At 40.4% G+C, this 22,403-nt stretch overlaps 1 protein-coding gene across 1 annotated transcript in view; it reads left to right on the forward strand.

Moving 5' to 3' along the window:
* The first annotated feature begins 7,543 nt into the window (after positions 1-7,543).
* hmcn1 (hemicentin 1) overlaps positions 7,544-22,403 on the forward strand; it is an 85,300-nt gene continuing 70,440 nt past the window's right edge. Inside the window, exon 1 of the mRNA XM_023394544.2 lies at positions 7,544-8,084. Within this exon, the coding sequence (XP_023250312.1) occupies positions 7,829-8,084 (256 nt within the window). The 5' untranslated portion in view covers positions 7,544-7,828. The remainder of the gene's footprint in view (positions 8,085-22,403) is intronic.

Genomic DNA, 22,403 nt, shown 5'->3' on the forward strand with positions numbered 1-22,403 from the left:
CACAAACAAGTCAAAATGAAAATAATTTTAGTCAAGATTTAATTGATTTAAACAAACTAAAAATAATTAAGACGTGTAGATGTTCCATGCTGGAGCATGTTTATTATGTTTCTCTTCAGCTGTAAAAAAAGACAGTGTTTTCAAACATGCAGACTTAGCGTTTTTCTGTCCATACTCTTGTGAGATAAACATCCACGAGTCAGCTTCCTCAAGGCCATGGGAAGTGAGAATTTCTGATGAAACCGAAGCTTCCTTCTGTGGGGGAGCAGTTTGAATACATAATGTCTAAGTAATGTAATGTCCCTCAACACTCAAACACACGGACCTCCAGTAAGCCTGATGCATACACAGAGATGTTGTGAAAAACTTTACTGTCAGAAACTCTTGAACTTGTCCTTCAGTGGCACAAGGTCAGGGTGATGTTTTGAGAAAAAGATTTGAATGGGAAGATACAAAGTCCTCTTCCCCATAATATTCTAGTGTATATCTACTTCTTGTTTTGTATCTCGTGTGTGGATGAATTGGGGCTGCTTGGACGCAGGTGTGTGGGTTTATGCAAAAAAGTAGAGGAAGAGACAAAGTGACTGTCAACCAGACTGAGAAAGACACACACACACACAGTGTATTGCATAATACACTTATTTGTTGTGCATGTCCACCCACCTTCCTTCTCCCTTTTCTCTAAGCTGTTACTTAAACTTAAAAAACTTAAATTCCCTCTCACTCATCCTCCCTCTCTAATTTATTATTTATGGCACAGTCCTTCATTTTTATTATTATTGACCAGTTTTACCTCTGTCCCTTCACTTCTACAGAAACACACTCACTCATGCTAAGATGGAACAAAAGAAGGAAGTAATGGAGTAACACGAGCAACAAGGGTAAGGATACAAGGAAGGGAACGCAAAGGAAGGAAGGATGTAGAGATGAATGGAGAAGGGTAACAAGGAAAGATCAAACAGCGCAGTAGTTCTCTTCTCTTCTCTTCTCTTCTCTTCTCTTCTCTTCTCTTCTCTTCTCTTCTCTTCTCTTCTCTTGTGTGCTGCAGACAGATTGACAGATAAACATTAGCCAGTCGATTAGTTCATTAGCAGAATAGTAGAGAGGGGAAGCTGTAATTACCCGGACAGGACAAGTCATATGACTGACCCAAATTCCCCCAGGGCCGTAAGTGTCACAGTAGTATGTAACACAGACGATGGTGTATCCTACTAGCAGCTTGGTATTACTGTGTATCCATTCCCGCTGTGGGATTAAACTTGGTGGATTTATGTTTGATTTCTTGGGACAAATCCACTAAACCCAAAAAGCAGTGGTGGCTGAGCATCCTCACTTTGCCAAGCTGTGTTACTTGAGCAAATCATTGTTCTGTCACTTCTTCATGTACCTGTTGATTGTGAAATCATATATCTACAGTTTTGGCACATTTTTAGCTATTGGCTAATACGATCAGTGAATCCTACACAAAATACCTTATATTATTTAAAAAAACTAGAAGTGGGTGATACCACTAAAGTTGGTTATGATCTCATACCAAGTAATACCAGGGCCAGATTTCCAAATATAAACACCAATACTTCCTATTATTAAAAGTGGTTAGTATATTGTCGTGGGTAGAGCAATGTCACTTATGAATACATTTTTAGAAGTTCCCAAACATAAAGCATTTCTTACTATTCTATGATAAATCAGATTAATTATTGAAAAATTGAGTCACATGCATGTTGAAATACAAGGCAGTTTAAAATGGTATATAACAAATCTTTATTGTGTGAGTTATCTAAACTATAAGGAGGGGATTGCTGCATACATGCACACAACAGCAGGAGGGAGGCAGGGAATCTGTGTGTTCAAAGTGACCAAGCCAGTCTCAGCCGCAGTGAACTGGGTCGGACAGGTGCATTTTCAGATGTAAATGAGCCTTTAGAAGTTACTGCAGGTTAGTCACAAGTCTTATCCTTGCTACAGTTTGCTTTACCTCTCTCACTCCTCATGTTGCGCTCATCCTCTGTATCTGCCTTTCACTTTCCACCACGCCGATACCCTCACATGCGCACATACACGTACGCAGAGTCTGCCTGAATCTGACAGAAGAAGAGAGGCTTCTTCTTTCCTCATGCATGTTTTCCATTATCACCTGATTTCAAGGGAAGAATGACTGCAGACTATATCTTCAAATTTTCAGAAGTCAAATGTTCTATGTTCTCATTGTGTTAGGTCTGCCATGTTTCGTGTTTTAAAGTTACACATGGCAGAAGCCATCTACTTTAGCAGTTTCCACTTCCACTGAATTAAACTCTCGCTTGTTTTCCTTTTTCCCTGGTGTATATGACTGGTCTTCTCTCCTCCCTGCTTTTACTCATTTTTCATAATTTACAAACAAACTCCAGCTGAAAATAACCAAGAAACAAGGAAATCTTTTCATCACTGTTTATTTGTGCCTGATGACTGAGTGAGAGAGAGAGAGCAAATGAGACATTGAGAGAATGGGGACAATTGTTTGTGCACACAAATGTTGGTATTCGCGTGGTTACCCTTGTCTATACTGTACAGTGCGTGTTTATGAAAGGGAGAGACCCATAGTGGGAGAGAGAGCTAAAAAGAAAGAATGGATAGGAATTACAAAGGGTATGTTGGTGTGCATGTGCACAACCACAGAGCCTCATTGGCCAGATGAGTTATGTTCACTACAAAAGAGGGACTTAAGTGAGATGAGAGGCTGTAAGTCCAGGGATTAGGTCTGTTGGGCAACAGAGCACCAGGCCCCGGGCGGGCTTTCTGGTTGGCTTACTAGAGGGATGGAGCACATGTGTCATGTGGATCTTGTTTGGGAGACAGAGGGGCTGGTGTTTTGGAGCTACAGTGCTGTCTGTCCTGTGAGCCTGAGCTTGGCAGCTAGTAATTTGCACTTTACTAGCTATTGAAAACTACAACACAGGCAGAAACAAACACAAAAAAGAAACTTCTTCATGTGGCTTGTAAAAATAACATCTGCAGAAGGATTATCTCACAAACAAATGCAAAGCGTCTTACATATGCGTAAAAGCACGCTCCCCTTTTCTAGCATGTTCTTGTCCATTTCCCATCCCAGGTGTTTTTGAGAACAATTGAGAGAGAGAGAGTGAGGGAGAGAGAGAGAGGGCAGGGACCTGCTAGAAGAAGTGCAGACAGGAGAAAGTTATTGGTATAAAACTATTCTGAGGCCTGTCTTTCTCACTCTTTCCTTCCTGTCATTACCTCAGCTCTCTTTCCCCTTAAAGGCTTTTGTACTTCTCTAGTTCATGGTGACAAAATACAGAATTCATTACTTAGAATTATAATATAGCATTTCTTTGTCAAAGCAGGATTTGTACAGCTGTTTAGTGTGTAAAATAATGTTGCACTCTTATTGATTTCTTTTGAGATCTCCTCCTTTCCATGATGACTTTGTCTTTTATGTCAGTACATTATCTTTATTTTGCAACCACTAAATCATTTCACTGGGGGATAAGGCTACAAAGTGTGCTTTTTTAACTTTTAGATGTTCCTGGTGCATATAGTTGAAGGCAAGTGCATATAGTTGAAAAATAAAGGGCCTGCAGCTGGCTGATGTTAGATCTCCGTTATGTTGCCCTTCCTAGCCTGAAAAAATAATGAAATCCTCAGGGAAGGTGAATTGCCCACTGATCTTTGGAGAGAAGTAGCTTCTTTCCTCTCCCTTCTGTTTCCCTGTTTTTGTCACAGTGTAAAGGCTGTATTGCATTAGCCATCACTTTACTTGCACATGCTCAAATCTGTGTCATGACTCATTGTCAGTCACTCAAGCAATCTGCTCATCTTGTCTGTCTGAAACCTGTACTGCAGGATTTTTGAAAAGTTTTACTTTCACATTGGTGTAACACAGCACCAGTATAGAAAAACAGTGGTGCTACAATTGTGACTATATGTTTTTGTGCCCTTTCCTAGTCTCTCCACTGTATTGTCTGAAAATTACTGGTAGAGTGAAGAAAAAACTTAGTCTACTTTCAACTTGTGAAAGTTGCATCGAGATTCATTGTGCAATGGAAAAGGAAGTTATGCAACTTTAATGTCAAGTCCACTGTATTATTTGGTTTTGTTAGGTTTGGTAACTCTATGGAGCAACTGCCTCAGCAGTGTATATTCCTGCCAAGCTACCAAACCCTTGTGGGAAACTAAAACCACCAAATTGGTTGCTAAAACCAGTCCTGTGACATTTTGGCTTTTAAATAAAAGGTAGAACAGAAAAAGCTGCATGAACACCTGCATTAACAGATACAGGAGGGAATGATTTTTGTTTTAAGAAACAATTGTGTGTTCTTAAACCTAAGTAAAAGAACAAATCATGAAAAGACAAGAAGGTATTACCCATAGAATCACAATCACATTAACATGCTGGTGAAAGACTGTAAAACAAGACTGTAATCTGTGATGTCACTGTGAGACAAGATGTAGAGCTGTTACAATATCAAAATAAGACCTGTGCCTACTGGTCAATACAGTCAATCCCTCATTCATTTTCTTTGGATTAGGCCTGTGTTTGCTTTGGTGGCTACCCTGAAACAGTGCTTTGGCAGTGTACAAATATGCTGTTGTACAAACACTTAAAGGCCCACTGTTGTAATTATAATGTAAATTTATTAGGTGCAGCAAATTCTCATTTAAAACAGATTATTATAGGAAAACTTTATGGTATATTCTAATTGGCTATGATGCTAACAGTAAAACTGAACGCCTCACTGTAACAATGAATGATTATACTATCATTTATGCTTTTATAGTCAAAAGGTCAGGAAGGTTTTATTTGTTTTATTGAACTGCACCAGTGTCTACTGGACACAAACAATGTTCACCTCTGTTTGCTCACACCTGATAGTGAATCTCTTCACTTTAGCAGAACTGAATCTGCTGTACATCCTGAAAACCAGCTATAGTACATGTGCCTGTTTATCTGTGTCTGAGAGAACATTTTAGAAGCATGTTTGCTCATATCTACTGCTCCACCTTATTTCCAAAGAAGCATGCAGGACTATGAATTCACAGTATTTCAACATAACTGTTTCTGTAGGTTGCTTTGAGATGAGTCAGTCATATTGTTAATCTACCCACACAGTGGAAAGTAATTACGTTTTTGTATATAAAGACATGAATCTAGTGTGTAAGAGTGTAAGTGAGTGCATTAACAATCCCTTTTACTATTTTTTCCTGTATGAGCTTGTTAAGAACAGGATGTACCTCTGACTCCTGTTATTGCAGTTTGGGAAAAAATGTGATTTATTTATGTTTTGGAACATGTTGTGTAATCATTGCCTGCATGTTAGATTTGCCACGGTGCATTTTCAAGGAGCTTCAGCCTCCCTATTTGTTTGCCATGCAAAATTGTCATCCGTTGATGCTCACTTCCCACATCATTTCAGTGTGTCTTGGTTAGTGAGGTTTGGATTCTTATTTGAATGTTTCCATGTAACTTTCCGTTCACATCCTCTAGTAAAGACCTGGTGAAATCTTAAAAAATAAGCCAGACATTCTACATATGCCATTGTCATGTATTTTGATATAGGATATGGCAATCATTTCCATGTTCTCTCTTAACCTTTATTTGTCTGTATTTTTCAAAAACACATCATACTATCATGCCTATCATGTTCTATTCCATTTTTGAAGCCTTGCAACAGCAGCAGTATGAGAGATCAGTGATGGACTAGCTCCCCCTAGTGCTGAAATATGCAAATTGTTCACAGTTTACAACGATAGTGTACAGGGGAACAAAGAATGTGTGCAGAGCAGAGGTACCAAAAGTACCAGTTAATCCCTATGATGACACCCCGTTACAAGTAAAAGTCCTGCACTCAAACCCTTACTGTAAGTAAAGGTGCAAAAGCCTTACCAGTAAAATATGTTTAAAGTAGCAAAAGTAAAACTACTCATTATGCAGTAAAATGTTGCCAGTGACTGATATACTTTTATATACGACATCAGATTGTTAATATTAATGCATCAGTGCATAAGCAATATTTTATGCTGGTTTAACTACTTTGTATAGCCTACAGTTAGGTAGTTTAGTTCAGTGGGTCCCAGACAAGGAGTCAGACCCCTCCAAAGAGTCACAAGATAAATCTAAGGGGGTGTGAGGTGACTCATGGAGGAAAAAAAACAATGTTCTTATACACAAATCTGTTTTAATGCCTTTGGATTTTTCTATAATCTGTTATTTTTGTGAAATGTTGGATAATAATAATAATAAACTCTTTGGCCTTTAAGCAAATAAAGCAGGGAAGCAGTCATCTAATCTTTAACAGTGCTTTATTTTGTAAACTTATCACATGGTTTTTAATGTACGTAAAATTGGTTTTAATTTTAAAAGTAACCAGGAACTTCAGCAGTCAGATAATGGTAGTGGAGTAAAAAGTACAAAACTTGTCTCTAAAAGTCTAAGTAGAGTTGAGTGTTTCCATTTTCATCTACTTTTTACTTATAGTGTAATACCTTACCTTACCAAGACATTACAAAAGTATTTTCATGTTCCTGAGCACAGAGGACAAAATAAGCTCTTCAAAGGATTAAAACTTTATTTGACTGATGTTAAATTATAGAAAACAGAAACACTGTTGCATGTGTCTCTTGGTACTTGTGTGTTGTTTGTGTTATTCACATTTGCTGCTATGTACAAGATCTGGAAAAACAAATGAATTTGGGTTAAACTTTTGAAAACAGTTTTTTACCTCTTTTTATATACAAGTTGAATCCCTCGATTAATTGCTCTTTACATCCATGCTTCACTTTGACTTATTTAAAATCCCTTGCTAATGTTTTTGGCTGTTATTGATCAGGCCTTTGTCCTTTTTATAAACTTATGATGTCAAGACTATTAAGACTTTATAACGAAGGTGGTGTAGATATATATTCCTAAAACTCATGATTAGGCTGTAGCCTATTGGCATTTACATGCTGAACAGAAACTGGTAGGCAATTAAGTGTGAATCAGACTACAACCGTTGGGTGGCACTGCAGAACACAAAACCACTGAAGAGCTGCTTCTTGATAATCCTCGTCTTAAATCAGCTTCTCTTGTACCTAAATTCAGCTCTCTGAGACCTTTTGTTCCCCAGTGTCTGAATATCAGGGTACACAGTAGTTCTACATGAATTACCCCTCTAATAGCCCAATTTGCATTTAATCGATTGACATCCTCATAGTTTCCCTACATATATGCGGGAGATGCAACAGGTGCGTTACTCGAATGTAAATCTATCCAAAAATACACGTCTATGACCGTAGATATGTGTTAATGGTAAACACATGAGAGTCGCAGCTGCTTTTTGTAACACCGTAGTCGTGTAACGTGACTGAAGTAAATTACGCACACTGTCGCTCCAAGTAACCCAAAACATCTCATCCAATCAGAGCCCTGCTATTCTGCATGGGGTATCTTGCGGCTCAGATACTTTCTGCCCAGCTGAGAGGTGGTCTTTGTATGACAGAGCTGAGCAAGGGCTCCTGACTCTGCAGATCCAACACACAACAGGCGCTGCTGCAGCGACAAGGACCTCAGAGGTTTAGCTCACACAGAGGTGAGAAGCTGCGACTTATACGCAACGCAAACTACCGAAGGAACCAAAAGAGGCGCAAGAAAACAGCAGCAAAGCCGACAAAGGGGTCTTTTATTCCACTGTTTTGGCCGGTGTTGTGCCCTTTGTAGAAATTTCAGGGTAGCCTACTTTTCAGTCCATTTTTGAGAGCCTGATGTCTCTGCCGTCTGCTCGAGATTCACCTTGAGGTTCCGAGAACAAAATACCCCAGAACTGTGTCTGAGAGGACTCTTGGGTCTGAAATGGGCTCCAGATTGGTGTGGCTGTCTCTTGCGCTGTCAGTGGCGTTGTCCGCCGGGCAAGACGCAGAGACTGGGGCCACGAAGGAGGACATCCCGGAGGGCGCATCCACCCTGGCATTCGTCTTTGATGTGACCGGCTCCATGTACGACGACTTGGTACAGGTCATCGAGGGTGCGTCCAAGATTTTGGAAACATCCCTGAGCAGACCGAAGAGACCTCTCTATAACTTTGCCCTGGTGCCTTTCCATGACCCAGGTAATGCAAATGACACAATGAGTGAGAGCCTCATTCTGTGGTGGTGGCCTTTCTTGATTTTTCTCCTTGCGCATGACACTTTTTTGGGCTTTACTGTAAAATGTGTGCACGTGTTTTTGTGATTATTTGGGGTTTGCTCTTTGCAGTGGAAACAAAAGCACACAGAAAAGTGAGAAATGTGGTAGTTTGCTCACAGTCCGCCCTTTGAAAGCCTAATGTTCCTCACACCTCCAGAGGAGGAACTCTGGGGGATTTTGTCTCAGCGCACAGATGTTCAGCCTGGCGGTCACTATCATTAGCATTCCGCCAGGGTTACTGTGTGGCTTTAGGTTTGCAATGCAGCTTGATGATTATCATCACCCTTGGGTGCTCTCTCATTCCGGACAACTAATGCCTAGGCAATATACTGTATCATTGAGCTTTTTAACAGTAACCTTGGCTTGCAGGTCAGACGTGCAGATACCCACTCATATAAAAATAAACCAGTTTTACATAATCATTTTCAAATAATTCACATTATGTAGAATTTCTCCTCCTGGGCAGTGGTGTGGGAGTCTTGCAGAGCAGAATACATTCAATGTTGTGTAGTTACTTGAATGAGTCATATCAATATTCATGCTTACCATCACAGCCACAGCTTTTACTGAAAGTGACAATTGAACGGCCACACATTGTTTAAGGATATCTATAATTTATATTTTCTGAGAGGGAAGAGAAGTCACTTACCTGCTTGCAAAAAACACCATCAAAGGCTGCTGTCATGCCATGTCATGGGGGGGTTTGTGTGCTGATCTGGAGGTGAGAAGTGTAAGGGGTCCACCTGCAAAAATGCTCATTTAACAACAACAGCAAGGGGACATGCAGCTGTGTGCTTAGAGTGTGTGTGTGCAGCAACACCACTATAGATCTTATACATGTCAACAGAGACAGGTAGTGACAGAAATTAGACACAACTGAAGGAAAATCTGAGCATTTGTTGTACTTAATAGTGGCCTTTAACTATTTTATGATGCCTATTATTTCAATCGCCAAAGACTCTGTTTTATAGAATTTGTGTAATATCCTGCCAAAATATGCTTTAGAACATTTTATATAGACTGCTTCAAGATATATACATTTAAAATCTACTCAGTTTAACCTGAATACATTCAGCAACTGTAGAAACAAACTGATCCAAGAGATCTGAGAGCGGGAAAGAGATGAATAACTAGAGGTGATCCGTGTGGTGAAGAGACATTCCTATTCCAGATGTTTGTTCTCCTCTGCTAAATTTGAGCATGTCACAAATTCTTATGAGGCACAATTCCTCAATCATTCAATCCACCAGCTCTGTGCCTAAAATAATAATTATATTAAAGGAAGAAATATGCTCGGTACACACAAATGTTACAAATGATGAATTTATTATTGTGTGCTTCAGGGGGGAAAGTAAATCTCAGATCATTAGCAGATGATAAAAGAGCCGTGATGAGTTGTGTCTTGGACAAAGTGATGGTAGTGAAAGAATACTGTGATTATAACTTCTATTTCAGGGCTTGATTCATAGCAAATGTTGCCTCCACTAAAGTAAGTTTTCCTCGTTCAGTAAACTGAAACGGCATCAGTGAGAGTCAGAACGGTGGTGTCGACTTCTCTTTACAAACTGTCTGTCTTTGTGTTTTTTCCCTTAGCACCAAGTGACGTTCATGTGCTTCTTAAAATGTTTACGAGGATGTCAGAATGTGTTCTCCAAACCCCCCAGGGGAATAGAGGAATGATTAGCACAGCGCACTGCGAGCAGAAGTAGCTGAACATTTCCCCAAATGTTGTTCTGCCCCTGTCGCTCCCTCTCTCACTTTTTGTCCTTCTCCAACAACATCCCAAACCCTTGGAGAGAATCAGTTTTGTTATCATAAGGACTTTAATTTAGGCTTCGTTTCATTCTGACACGGATCCATTTTTTTCCACTCTCCATCCGACCCAGTGCGATAACGCAGTCCCTCCTGTTTGATTTGGCTCCTTTTAAATCAGAGGCCCGGAGCTTCCCTTTTATTTACACTGCAATCTGACACAGTAAACATTAGAGTGTGTGTTTGTGTATCTGTGTTTCTGTCGGTCTGTGTCGTGCACATGCCTGTGTGTGTGTGTGTGTGTGTGTGTGTGTGTGTGTGTGTGTGTGTGTGTGTGTGTGTGTCTGAAGCGAGAGTGTCAGAAGGATGCCTGGATATTGGGGTCAGGCTTGTGTGGGAAGATCAGTCAGGAAGCCTCCCCCCTTTCCTCCATCCTGCAGGGAGAGAAAGAAAGAAAGCAAGAGGATACTTCACAAGTCATTTTACTGAGGCACAGGGGTTGTGTACTTAGCACTACAGTCTGAGAATACACCAATGAAACCGCGGAAGGGTTGAATTCCAGCTACCCCGTTGTGTTATCATTTCATACCCTAGTGACTTTTGAAAATGGCTATCACTTCATGAGAGAATCCGCTCTATAATAGCGTCCTGGACTGTTCAAGTAACAGCTGTGAACATGAACATCTCTTTTCTGCAGCTACAGTCCAGAGAATGATGAGTAATCTGTCCAGTCTTAGGCTGAGAAATCAAAGGTGTGTTGCAAACAGACTCTCTGGACTTATGGAACATTTATTTGAGAGTTTACAGCCAAATAAACTTTATTTCACAACACTCCTGCCATTCCCAAGCCAAGAAATCTGGCCCTTTATCCCAGAGCTAATGTCAAATTGTGCAGCTTTCCAATTAACCATGAATAAAGACGCTCTACAAAATGTGAAGAAATTGCTTTTAGAAATTGAGTTGACATTAAATAAGATGAGCGCACGCATGTGTGTGTGTGTCTGAAAATGTGTTTTCACTGTCCACTGGGTTTCTACATTTCCTTCTTTAAGGCTTGGCTGACGTCTTTACACACACATGCTCATCCTTGTAAATACTACCTTGCTGTGAGAGGGCGTGTTTGTGTGTGTCTTGTATGTGCTTGTGTGAGTGTTTAATTGGCTGAGGTTGAGATGGGTCAGAGCCCAGTGCTTTGGGTCAGTGGGGGACCTAAAACACTCGCCATAGTCACACACGTTCACTACAGTCAGACGGTATTAAGGCAGTGACACGTTTATGTTGTGTTAGCTGTGCACTTAGCACAATGCCTTGAAATGGAGCCGTGACTATGAAGTGTATGTTCTGACTCACTGCTTTGATTTGAGGTTGTTTGCACCGGCAAATATAATTTGTCAGAGTTTTTCTCTTTGAAATAGCGTTTTTGCTGCGTCCTTGAACATAAACTTACAGTAAATAAAGTTATTAGATTGGATATTTGGTTGCAAAGCATTTGCAGTCAGTGAACTCTATGACCCATGGTGTAATCTGTGGTGATGCTCCTCCTGTCCTGTCCTGTAGCCATCTTCAATACGTGTTTGTATTGAATGCTTATTTGGACTGAGGTCAAGTGACATGCAAGAATGGTAAATGGACTTGCACTTATGTAGCGCTTTTCTAGTCTTGCTGACCACTCAAAGCGCTTTACAATACTTGCCACATTCACCCATTCACTCACATTCATACATCACTCTCATACAGTCACAGTCAAACACTTACCGAACAGCCATCAAGGGCAATTTATCTTTAGTATCTTGCCCAAGGATACTTCGAGTGGCACAGAGGAGCCGGGGATCGAACCACCGACCTTCTATTTAGTGGACGATCCGCTCTACCGCCTGAGCCCCAAGAACTTTCCCCTCCTTGGTTGTCTTATCTTTATGTCAATGATTATTAAAAGGACTACAAATTCTACATTCCTAGTTTCATAAAGATGTGAACACCTTCACTCTTACAGCTGAAAGTTAGAGCTTAAACCTTCCAGTCTTTGTATCATTAGGGTTGTCCCAGTGACTCAGGTGTTAAGGCTGCAACCGTGAACTGCAACATCCCTTGGTTCGAGTCGTGGCTGTTGTTCTCCTTCTCTCCCCCCTCATTTTCTGTTATATTTCTACTGTCAAAACCTCTAATAGAAGCTTAAAAAAGCCCAGTGTCCTGAATTACTGAGTTAGAACAGTTACAAACCCTAATACTTTCTGGCTGCGCTGGATGAGTTCAAGGAAAAGTGTAAAGGATGGTACAAGCCAAACTGTGAAGGTCATAAACCAACTGACAGGCTTATTGAGTGATGTCTGCTGAACATCAGCTTGTTCCCATCAAAAACTGTTCAGATTTCAAAATGAAATCAGTTACTGACATATCGGAGTTTTGTTTCAGTTTTATTGGTATCTAGTGGCCTTTTCCTGCCAGTTGTCTTTAGTTAGAAGGAGATGGACCAAACTGCAGGGCGTGGAGTGATGGTGAGAGAGCTTCTATCTCCCCTGCGTGATCAAAGAAGCTCATCTCACAGCTTCCTTTGTTGGTGTTCAGTGCCCTTTTCTACCATCCCATTTTCCCTTTGTTTCCTTCTATCTAGAGCAGCAGTTTTTTTTTTTTTTTCTGAACTGCCCCGCCCGTGTGAGATTACAAGGAGCCTGCGTTTAGCTGGACAGAGTCAATAATGATGCTATTAGGCAGGAATGCCAAAAGAGAGAGGTGGAGGTTGTGGAGAATTAGAGGAAGAGAGCAGAGTGTGGCAGACTGCATTGTGTGTCTGTGTTTTTCATGTTGTAATAGACCTACCCTGGAATATTAAAATGGCCTTTAATTTTTAGGGTTGTGCACACACCTTCTGAACTGCCCCAAGTGTTCTTAGCGCATTAGTTTCAACTCCATGTAGCTTTGAGTAATCAGCGGTCAGGGGTTATCCACCTTTCATCTCGGAAGGCAGCACATACCGGAGGGCTGCTACAGGAACAATTTAAACGTTGCCCATTCCCTGTGTACACATTTATATTCTACAGCTTTACAGATTCCAAGACTAATTATGGATAAAGGATGTTGTTGGTGTTTAAGAAAAGTCACAGGTAGTTGAACCTTTGGTACAATGACTGACATGGATCCATTTGGAATGAATGCCCCATTCAAGAGGCATCAAAGGTTTCTGTTACTTTGGACTCTCAACCATGTTTGGTTGAGAGTTCCCTCAAAGCCTTGGATTTGTTTTCCAACCTCTTATCCTGAGGTCCTGAGGGTTCATGTACCCTGGTTGTGACCTTCAGGGCTCTTTGACCTCACTGTCTGGGCTTTCACCAATATCCTCTTGACCTTTAGTGGCTGGTGTTTTGTTTGTGTTGCAGCATCTTTACCTATGTCTTACCCACTGGACAGACTACCGTAGTGAAAGATGGCACAATTCACATCTGAGGCATAACGAGAAAGGAACAAAAGACAAGGAAGATGCCAATTTTAGCAGTAAACCTCTCCAGACTGAGGAAGATAATAAATGGACAGGTTTATTGGAGTCCCAGTGCCTTGGACATGTTAATTTCTAAATGGATATAATTGAAATATTTAGTAGTAAACCTCCATCCACTGTATGGAGCTGGTTGTTGAATGAAACAGAAATCCAAAAGCAGCATGACAATTAAATGATTTGCTAATGCAACGATTTCAGACAGAAGGTCTACCTGTCAATTTCTGTCTATGATTTGCTGACTTAAAATCAATAATGATTTGCTTAAAAATGTGACAAGTTGAACCTGAGCTGTGTTTTTTTAAAGGCAGTTCACCTCACAGAGGAATCTGACTGCTATCATCGGTGTATTTTTTCAGCTTGCGTTGTGTGTCACAAATGCATGTTTTGCTGCGTGTCTAAGATGTGTTTTTCCTGTTCAGGGGCAGACATGTTTACCTGACCTATCCCTAACTCTTACCATGTGTCCAAAGCATAAGCAGCCAGTCACTCCAAGTCCATTTACTTTGGAGAGCTGAGCACCCGAGGCAAGTCAGGTGATTTTGATAACAGCTGCCACTGGCCACCTTTTGTTGGTGGGGAGCAGCTTTTAAATGCTGTTCTTGCTTGTTGTTGTGTCCAGTTCTGTAATAGTGTTGTGACTACAGACCTAACACATCCAGAAATTTAATATAAACTTATGAATAACACATTGCCACAAAAGCCTGGGCTCCAAATCACTCTCTCAAACTCATTGCCCTAGAATCCAAGTGGAGAGTTTCCAGCTGCTCACTGCCAGCTATACCAGCTGCAGACATACCTACACTATGTTGTATATTAGTATTTGCCAGTCAGCATTTTTTCTGCTTTATTACTCATAATAATAAGCAGCAACCTCAGCTCTTTTACTGTTGCCCCTTCAACAAGGGCTTCCCTCAAACCAGTGTTTTTATAGTCAATTTAGACCCTACAGATTGATGTCTAGACATTATTATTAAGGAAACATTTTTCTGAAAGGATTTTTTAGCACAGATTCATTCAGTCATTGTTTTACATCATACTTTTGGTGTCTGGAGGACTCATTAGGAGCGAATTAGATTTATGTCTACATACATCTGGTGCCAAAGTTGAACATTCCCATGGTTTGGTATGGCATGATCTCATGTTGGCTGTGTCTTCCAAGGCTTTTTTTTTTGCCTTTTACTGTGCAAGCTGTTCATGTACACTTTAGTTGAAACATGTGTGTGTTTAGAGTCACATTTAGCCTTGAGTCATTGAAACTTCTTCCTATCGAAGCAGATGGAGGACACGATTTTTGAGTTCTTCCGTGTTCACCAAAGCAGATCTTTATTTGAGTCGGATGATCCTTTAACATATACAGGGTGTGTTTGTGCAGGAGGACGGCTGGATAGATGGGGCTTAGCCTCTCTATTGTTTGTGTGGCCATACTGCTTTTTTTTTTTTTATTTGATACAGATTTGAAGACTTGATCATGCATTATTCAATATCTTTGCGTAAATAATAGATCAAATAACCGTGTGTAATATGAAAGAATCACTCATTGTGAAACACCAACAAAAAAGAATTATTATCCCCTGACTCTGTAGTTACTGTCAGTATTACAGAGCTTTTTGGCATCTTCCAACTCTTTCTTTTGGTTTTCCTGCCCGCAGTGTTATGCTTTGGTTCACTCTCTCTGCTCACATCAACTTTTTTTTCCAGCGCTTTGATAATCACACTGTACACTACCTTCCTAGCACTAAATGATAGATAAAACAAAGTTAGCAATTAGCTGGTGAACATAGTAAAGTATTTAGCTGCCAAAGAGCCAGATACTTCCCTCAGCAGTAAGTGGAGACCAAAACAGACGTTAAAAAAAAAGAGAACAAATATTTGATTTACATGTCATTTGGCCAGAGACACGTCTCCAAATTAATGCTAATGTTGTTCCATATCTGCTGGATATGTAAATAGCACATTGATTAGCCCATTTACCACAACAACTTTATAAGGTGATAATATGTCTGTGTTGTGATTGACAGCTTGTTATGCTGCCTCCATGTGGCCAAAAGCTTTTCAATTATTGCTGCCTTGATTAAAATACTTCTACCTGCTCAGCTTTAATTTACAGAAAAGAGCTTTCCAAGCAGGACTTTACATTCTTGTAAAATGTTAATGATCTAATTATTGCAGGACCACAGGTTTGCATAAGTAAGCAGGATGCACTGACGCCTGCTTGTTTACAAAAATAGACAAGCTCATGGGTCACAGTGGACGAAGACCTTTTTTTGGTGCAGTTGAACAGTTTTAATATTTCTTTTGATCTGTCAGAAAGATAGATTATTCAACGTTGACTGTTCGGCTGGTTGGTAGTGAGCCAAGTGTCAAGATGCGCTCTGTAGATATGCAAGAAACATTGTACCTGTGCGCCATTTGTTGTGCTGTGCTTCTCATTTTTCCCTCTCCCCACATCCCTGCCTCTTCACCCCTCTGCCCCCAGAGAAACCTGGTGTGTAGTGCTGAAACATTTCCTGAACAACTGGTGACATGTTCATATGTTTATACCAGAAGAAAGATAGAAAGATGAGATAGAAGCAGGGGATAGATGTTGACATGCAACAACAACCATCTAAGGATTTAACTGACATGAAGGCCTGTATGGTTTTTAACTGTGGCAAATGTATCTGAACCAGACAAGTGTTGAGGGAAACTGAATTACTGGCTGCAAGGCTGAGGGCCAGTGTCCTCTGCCCCCTGCCTCTGGGGGGTATGTGTTGGGGGGGAAGTCGTGTATCGTGAAGACCACCTTAGAACGGTATTGCCCAACATTTGCTATGATGATAATAATAAGCTTTATTTGTATAGCACCTTTCATACAAGATATGTAGCACATGGTGCTTTACAACAAAGAAATGACCAAGTGCTTCACATGAAAAGAAAAGACATAAAATGAACACAAAAAAAATGTTAAAAGCATTCATCTAAAATTAAAAATATTAAAAACATTAATGTAAAATGAGAAAAAAATAATGAATGAAATAATAAATCATTAAATAAGCAGACATTTAGAAAAAGTGCTGAGCAGTGCATTAATGTGGTGCAAAACACTGAACATTACAAAATAGTGAACACATTTTGAACTGTGTTCATTCAGTTCAGTGTGAAACCTAAACTTATTTTGATGAACCTGTTATCCTGTGTCAAACCGATGACAAACTCAAGCTGAGCTCATGGTCAACTGTCTGTAGACCTCAAAAGGCTAAAATAATCTACTTTCCCATAGACATAACCAATTTTAACTTGAATTCCTCATGTTCACAACATACCTGAGCAGATCTGAGCGAGCTCCTGTGTGCTGTGGCACACTGGAGCTTGAAGTTGAAAATCACTGCCTCAGACATCTGAGTGTGCATCTGTGTGTGGTCGACAGTGCCGATCTGCTGCATCTGAGGTTTCTCCGTCTGCTTCAGCACGCACAATTAGAATTTCCTCAGTAAAACAAAAGAGGCATACTGAACCGAAAACACCACCCAGTCACTTTTGAGCAGTCTGGGATTACACCATCAGTCATAAAATACGTGGTCATGAACTATGCAGTCTTGCGGTTGTAATATTGAGGTTGTTGTCATTTATTTTCAAACCCTCTACTTAACTTGAGTAAATTAATGCAATTTATGCAATTAAAAGGCCACATTTAATTCAAAAGTAAAAATTTCTTTGAGTGAATCATATGATCAGGCCTATCCAAGTCTCAGGGTTTGGGCCTTTATTTCTACAATGGAGACCATATGTAGAAAGTTCAATGACAGCAGTATGTTTGCTGCCTGTGCCAGTTTTTGCCCTTTCAGTGAGAGGCATTTAGAGTCTTAACAGAGACAATACTACCTGGTGCCTCTCTAAGCCACAGCTTTGTCCTTTCATCCTCTTCTCTATCCCTCCCTTCCACCCTTCACATGTTGTCAAGGCAGTGAAATACGTATTTGTCTTACCACTTTGCTGTTATGCATTACAGGTAAAGAGGATGCGGCACAGCACAGCCTATCAGGGGTCGGGTCAGTTTTGTAAGCGGTTTGGTTTTGTAAGATGTTGTTATGCGAAGGTGTCAGCAGGAGTTATGACCATGATATGTTTGCGTTTGTGTTTTACGTTTCCCACAGGTGAAGTTGATGAAGGGGTTAGGGAAGCTTGACCTAGAAACCCCACTATCAATCAATATTCATAGGGTGCTGCGCAGAGAAATGACAACACAGCTCTGAAAAATATTCTTCATAAAACAGAGCAGAACTCATCTGAAGTATATGGACATCATGTTCATCCTCAGACACATTCTTTTGATCCCCAACCCAACATGGATTGTGTGTTTTGCTTTTATACGTCTGGGTCAATGTTACTTGCGAGAGTTCTTCTTTGAAATAACTGGCATAAGGCACCAAAATGGCGGTTGCTAAAAAGTCCGGACTATGCGGGATAATCTTAATACAAACCAGATTTAGGTTGTTTGTTTCTAGATAGAAAGTCACTAAGCCAGTTTTTTTTTTTCTACAGCCCAAAATCACAAATTTGCATCAAAGCTTTACAGTCTGCCCAGCATATGACACTCTATACCCAAGACATCTACTTTGAATTCATACTCTGTATACATTTATTTTTTCTTTATAGATAGTACCTGGACAGATAATGCATACATTTCATGTCCCAACATCTCAGCTTCTCTCTCGTTACATGCAGATAAAATGTATGTGTGATGGAGGTTGAACATCGTCTTCATGAATGCAGTGGAGTAGACGATGATAGTTACTGTTCTTGCCAGATAGGACTCCGTCTTGTTTTGAGTAATAAATCATCCGCTTACTTTCGCCCTCTTCCTCCTTTCATATTGTCTCCATTTTTCTCCTGTGGCTCGAATTCAGACAGAAAATCCAACCCAACCACACAGAGAGATTACATTCAACTCTCTCTTTTTATGTTTTCCTTTGTGGAAGTTTACAAGTCCGCACATCACACTCGGTCATATAGAGATTGTGGTGGTAACTAGACTAAAGGTTTTGGATCCTAACATGTGACAGTGTTTATGTGGGTCATTAAGATAAGACATCTTTGAGTTCACTGTGATCGTTGCCTCTGACCACGCCGTTCTCCGTACCAGATGTAAATGGAGCTTCGAAAAGCACACGGTTACAAGTTGAAATCACCTTTCAGTTCCATATCATTACTGCCTGTTTATGACTATTAGTGTAGTTTATGATAGCACATAGTGATAATAGCACATAGATGGCCTCTGTTGACAGATAGTCTGCATCTTTCTTAAATCTTTGGTCAACCAAAACGGTTATTCCCTGAGTTGAGTTACAGCTGTCCAGGACCATGTCTCAGGGGTTTGCATTCAACATCATTATACTTTTACTTGAAAAACTGACTGAAACCACTGACTCGTTTGTTTGTTTTTACGTAATCACTTTACTGCCGCTTCTTCTTTACTGGCAATAGCATAGTGACAGGAAAGACAGGAGACAAAGAAAACGTGGCTTCATTTATCTATTTTCATTTATCATTTACATCTGCAGCAGCATTTCTTCTTCATACTTCCAACACACCCTCAGACTAATGTGAACAAGTATACAGGCTACACATTTAAACATATACATACACAGGCAGGAGACTTTCATTTGCTGCAAAGTCGTCTTGATTCTTTGAAATCTAGGATGATTAGCATGAAGGGCCACGCCACAGAACCGCACATCCTCGTAAATGACAGTCATGAATTTACACACACACTTACTTAATTAAGACTTCCACTCGGGTCTTATCTTCTTCTGTGTTCTGTCTCTGGCACCAGTTACCAGTCAGATAGATGACTGGTGGAGGGTTCAGAGCTGTCATCTGTCTCTGGAACATGCTCCCCATCAGGCCGTTCATCTGGGAGGAATTACATGGCTGTGTGTGGTGTGTGCATCAGTTGGGCCTCACTATATGTGTGTGCTTGTAGGGCTCTGTGTGATCATGAGTTTAATTAATAGAGATCAGTGGTTTTGCGGCCCATCTTCCTGAGACGCATCCAGTTGCATCAAGTGAAGTGAAACGAGAGGCAGGGCCGCAGCTAGCAGATTTTAAACTGCCCGGTGGTCTTTTTCTCTTTCCGCTGGTGGTTGTGGTGAGAAGTTTCCATCACAAGTTCAATTTGTGGTGGTTTGAAATCAAGCTTGTTGTCAGCTCTGTTGCTCCAGGCTAAACCTCAGTCATTAGATGGCAAGGTGAAGTCAGGCAGGGGGAAAGATGCAGGGGGAAAGGGTGAGGAAGAAAAGCAGGAGAGGAGATGTAGAGGGAGAGGTACTGTAATAAGAGACAGAAAGAAAATATATTGAAGAAGCCCAGGGGCAAAATAGGAAGACTTCAAAGCAGATGGAGTCTGGATTGTTGTGAATATAGCTAACTGCAGGTCTGACAGGGAATCGAAATGCTGTATTTGAACCATTCCCTATCCATGCTAGAAGTAGTAATTGTTCCTAAAATGACTTTCTCAGTCTTCTCAGACCTTATTCTTGCTTGAGGGGGAAATGAATGGAGCAAAATAAATACGGCGTAAAAAACATGTCGGAATTTGATGCTGTGATAAAAATCTTGTAAAATAACACGCTGCTTTGACTTTTGGGGCTTTGTTTGTTAAAAGAACATAAGTCTGCTTCAGTGCTGGTGCTTATTTCACTTCCACAGTGAGGACATGATTATGTCACTGACACCAGAAATAACAAGACTTTATTTGAAATAAATGGAGATTATTATCCCATCAGCAGGCCTAACCGCTTCCTCTCCACTACGCTGTCCCGTTTTAAACAGGCAACACATATGAACTTGGTAAAAAGCAGGAATCAATCTTTCACAAGTGTGTAATTTCCTGTTTGGGGAAAATCTTTTAGGATGATTTCACCCCTTGTGTCTGAGCACAGAGGGCCAATTTGAGCAAATTTAATTTGGGAATCGGATCAAAGAGGGAAGTAAAAAAACTAAATAAAGGACTAAAAAGTTAACAATGAAGAATTAAGTAAATAAAGGTAATAGTTAAAATGGGAATAAAACAAAGGGCATTTAGCAATTGACAAAGGAAGAGTGTTAACAATTAAATACTGCACATTGTTTTTGTATGTAATTTTGTTGCTTATTCCCAGGGGAGACAACATACAGTAAGTGTGTACTTCATTATGAGTGATAGCTGCTCATACCAAGATCATTACAGAGCACTACCTTGTTGACCTTTCACCTACAGTGTATTTGCTCGTGTTTGTGTGTGTCAGGAGTGTAAATGCACATGGTTGCGTTGCCTCACGTGTACTGTGTGTCTGCAGACAAGTTTGCTCCTTTGTACGCAGCATAGTCCTGGACACTTTCCTCACCGAGGTTCACTAATTGCACTGTGTGCTGTTTCACATGTGTTTTCTCAGTGGGGCTGATTAAGTGAATTATGCCCCATAGCTGATGGTCAGGATGACAGCCGCTCTCATTCTGGCAGATTGAACCCTGAGTCAGCAGAATGACAGAAAGCACTGTGTGTTTACGGCCTCTGTTGCCATTAAGTGCTGTAACAGCTTCATGTTGTGTAACCTGTTTTTTTCAATTTTTTTTTTTTTTTTTTGAATGGAGAAAACCACAGAACCTCCTTTCCCTGACCATTATTTCAGTAAATAACTCATACTAGTATCATACAATGGCTCATTGAATCAGTAACTAAAAATAAATGAAAAATACAAATCTTTAACCATGAATGAACTGTAAATACTGTTGCTACTTGTACTGGTGAACAAGTTTCAGTTTAGGGGTTGCTGTTTGCTGTTGGTCTATATATTCACAGCACTGGTTTTCTGGAGCTCTGTAATCAGGCTTTTATAAACCAGAGTAATAGTGAGTTAGGAACATCCAGGTCTTTGCCTTCAGGAATGAAAAAATGAAAACGCGTTGTGGATGGTAAATGTGACTGTTGCCACTGCTAACTCAGCCCACTGTGGCAGAAGGTCTTGGAGGAATCAAGCACAGTGCATATAAAGAGCATAACTTTCCCAAACTGCCACATTATATCATGGCCTTAACTCGTCAGTAATACAGAGTACAACAATGACAGTGGCCCTGTCAGTTGTCTGTATGTAGCAGGTTGTGAGACTCTTCTGTATTGCTGCCAAAAACTCCAGATTTATTTGGTTGGAAGACACTAACGGCTGTGACCTTTCAACATATTGGCCTTGGAATTCCTCGCTGCTGATGTTGTAAGGAAAGAGAAACTCACTCCACGGTGAATGCATGAGTGACTCCCTGCAAATTACTTAAAGCCTGAATGTCAGTGGAGGTGAAACTGAGTTTGCCATTGGACAGTTGCCCAGTTTGTTCCATCCCATTAGACTTTCTGTGAGTGTTTAAGCTTGCACGTGATCTGCAGATGCATGCTTTTACAGACGGCAATAGACATGAATGCTGTAAGAATATCAAGGTGGAGACTGAAGTCATTTGTTTTCATTGTTTACTCCTGACCCACTTGGGTCAACAGCTCACACTGCTAACACATTAAGAAAACCGGATGAGATGCTGATCTCCTTTTTGACTTGTTTGTTTTGGTCATTTTCTCTCTTTTGTTGTTTCTTTCATCGGGCTTCAGAACATTCCTTCACTCTGAGTTCATTCTCTTGGCCTTGTTCATGCCACTTAGGTGTTTCTTGTCATCACCGAGAAGCTATTTCCAATGTGGCAGCCAGAAGACTGCGTTAAGATTTCCCTTATATAGCTACTCACATGATGTGGGTGAGCATCCCAAGTTCTCACACATGTTTATAACTATGGCAATTTATAACATAATGGTAAATTAGAAGAACATTTTGTACTTAAAAATGAGTGTGTTGTACAAAATATTTGTTCATATCTTTCTCTCAAAAGGCACTACTTTTGTTTAAGACATTTGTGACCCTCCAGACCTTTTGGGGAAATGCATTTCAGGCAGCCAAGGAGTAATGATTTCCCTGTTCTTAACCAGTCCCCCCCCCC

Source organism: Seriola lalandi, unplaced genomic scaffold, assembly GCF_002814215.2.
Source record: "Seriola lalandi dorsalis isolate HSWRI2012SDOR001 ecotype SW California unplaced genomic scaffold, Sedor1 jcf7180002054949, whole genome shotgun sequence".
Lineage (NCBI taxonomy): Eukaryota > Metazoa > Chordata > Actinopteri > Carangiformes > Carangidae > Seriola > Seriola lalandi.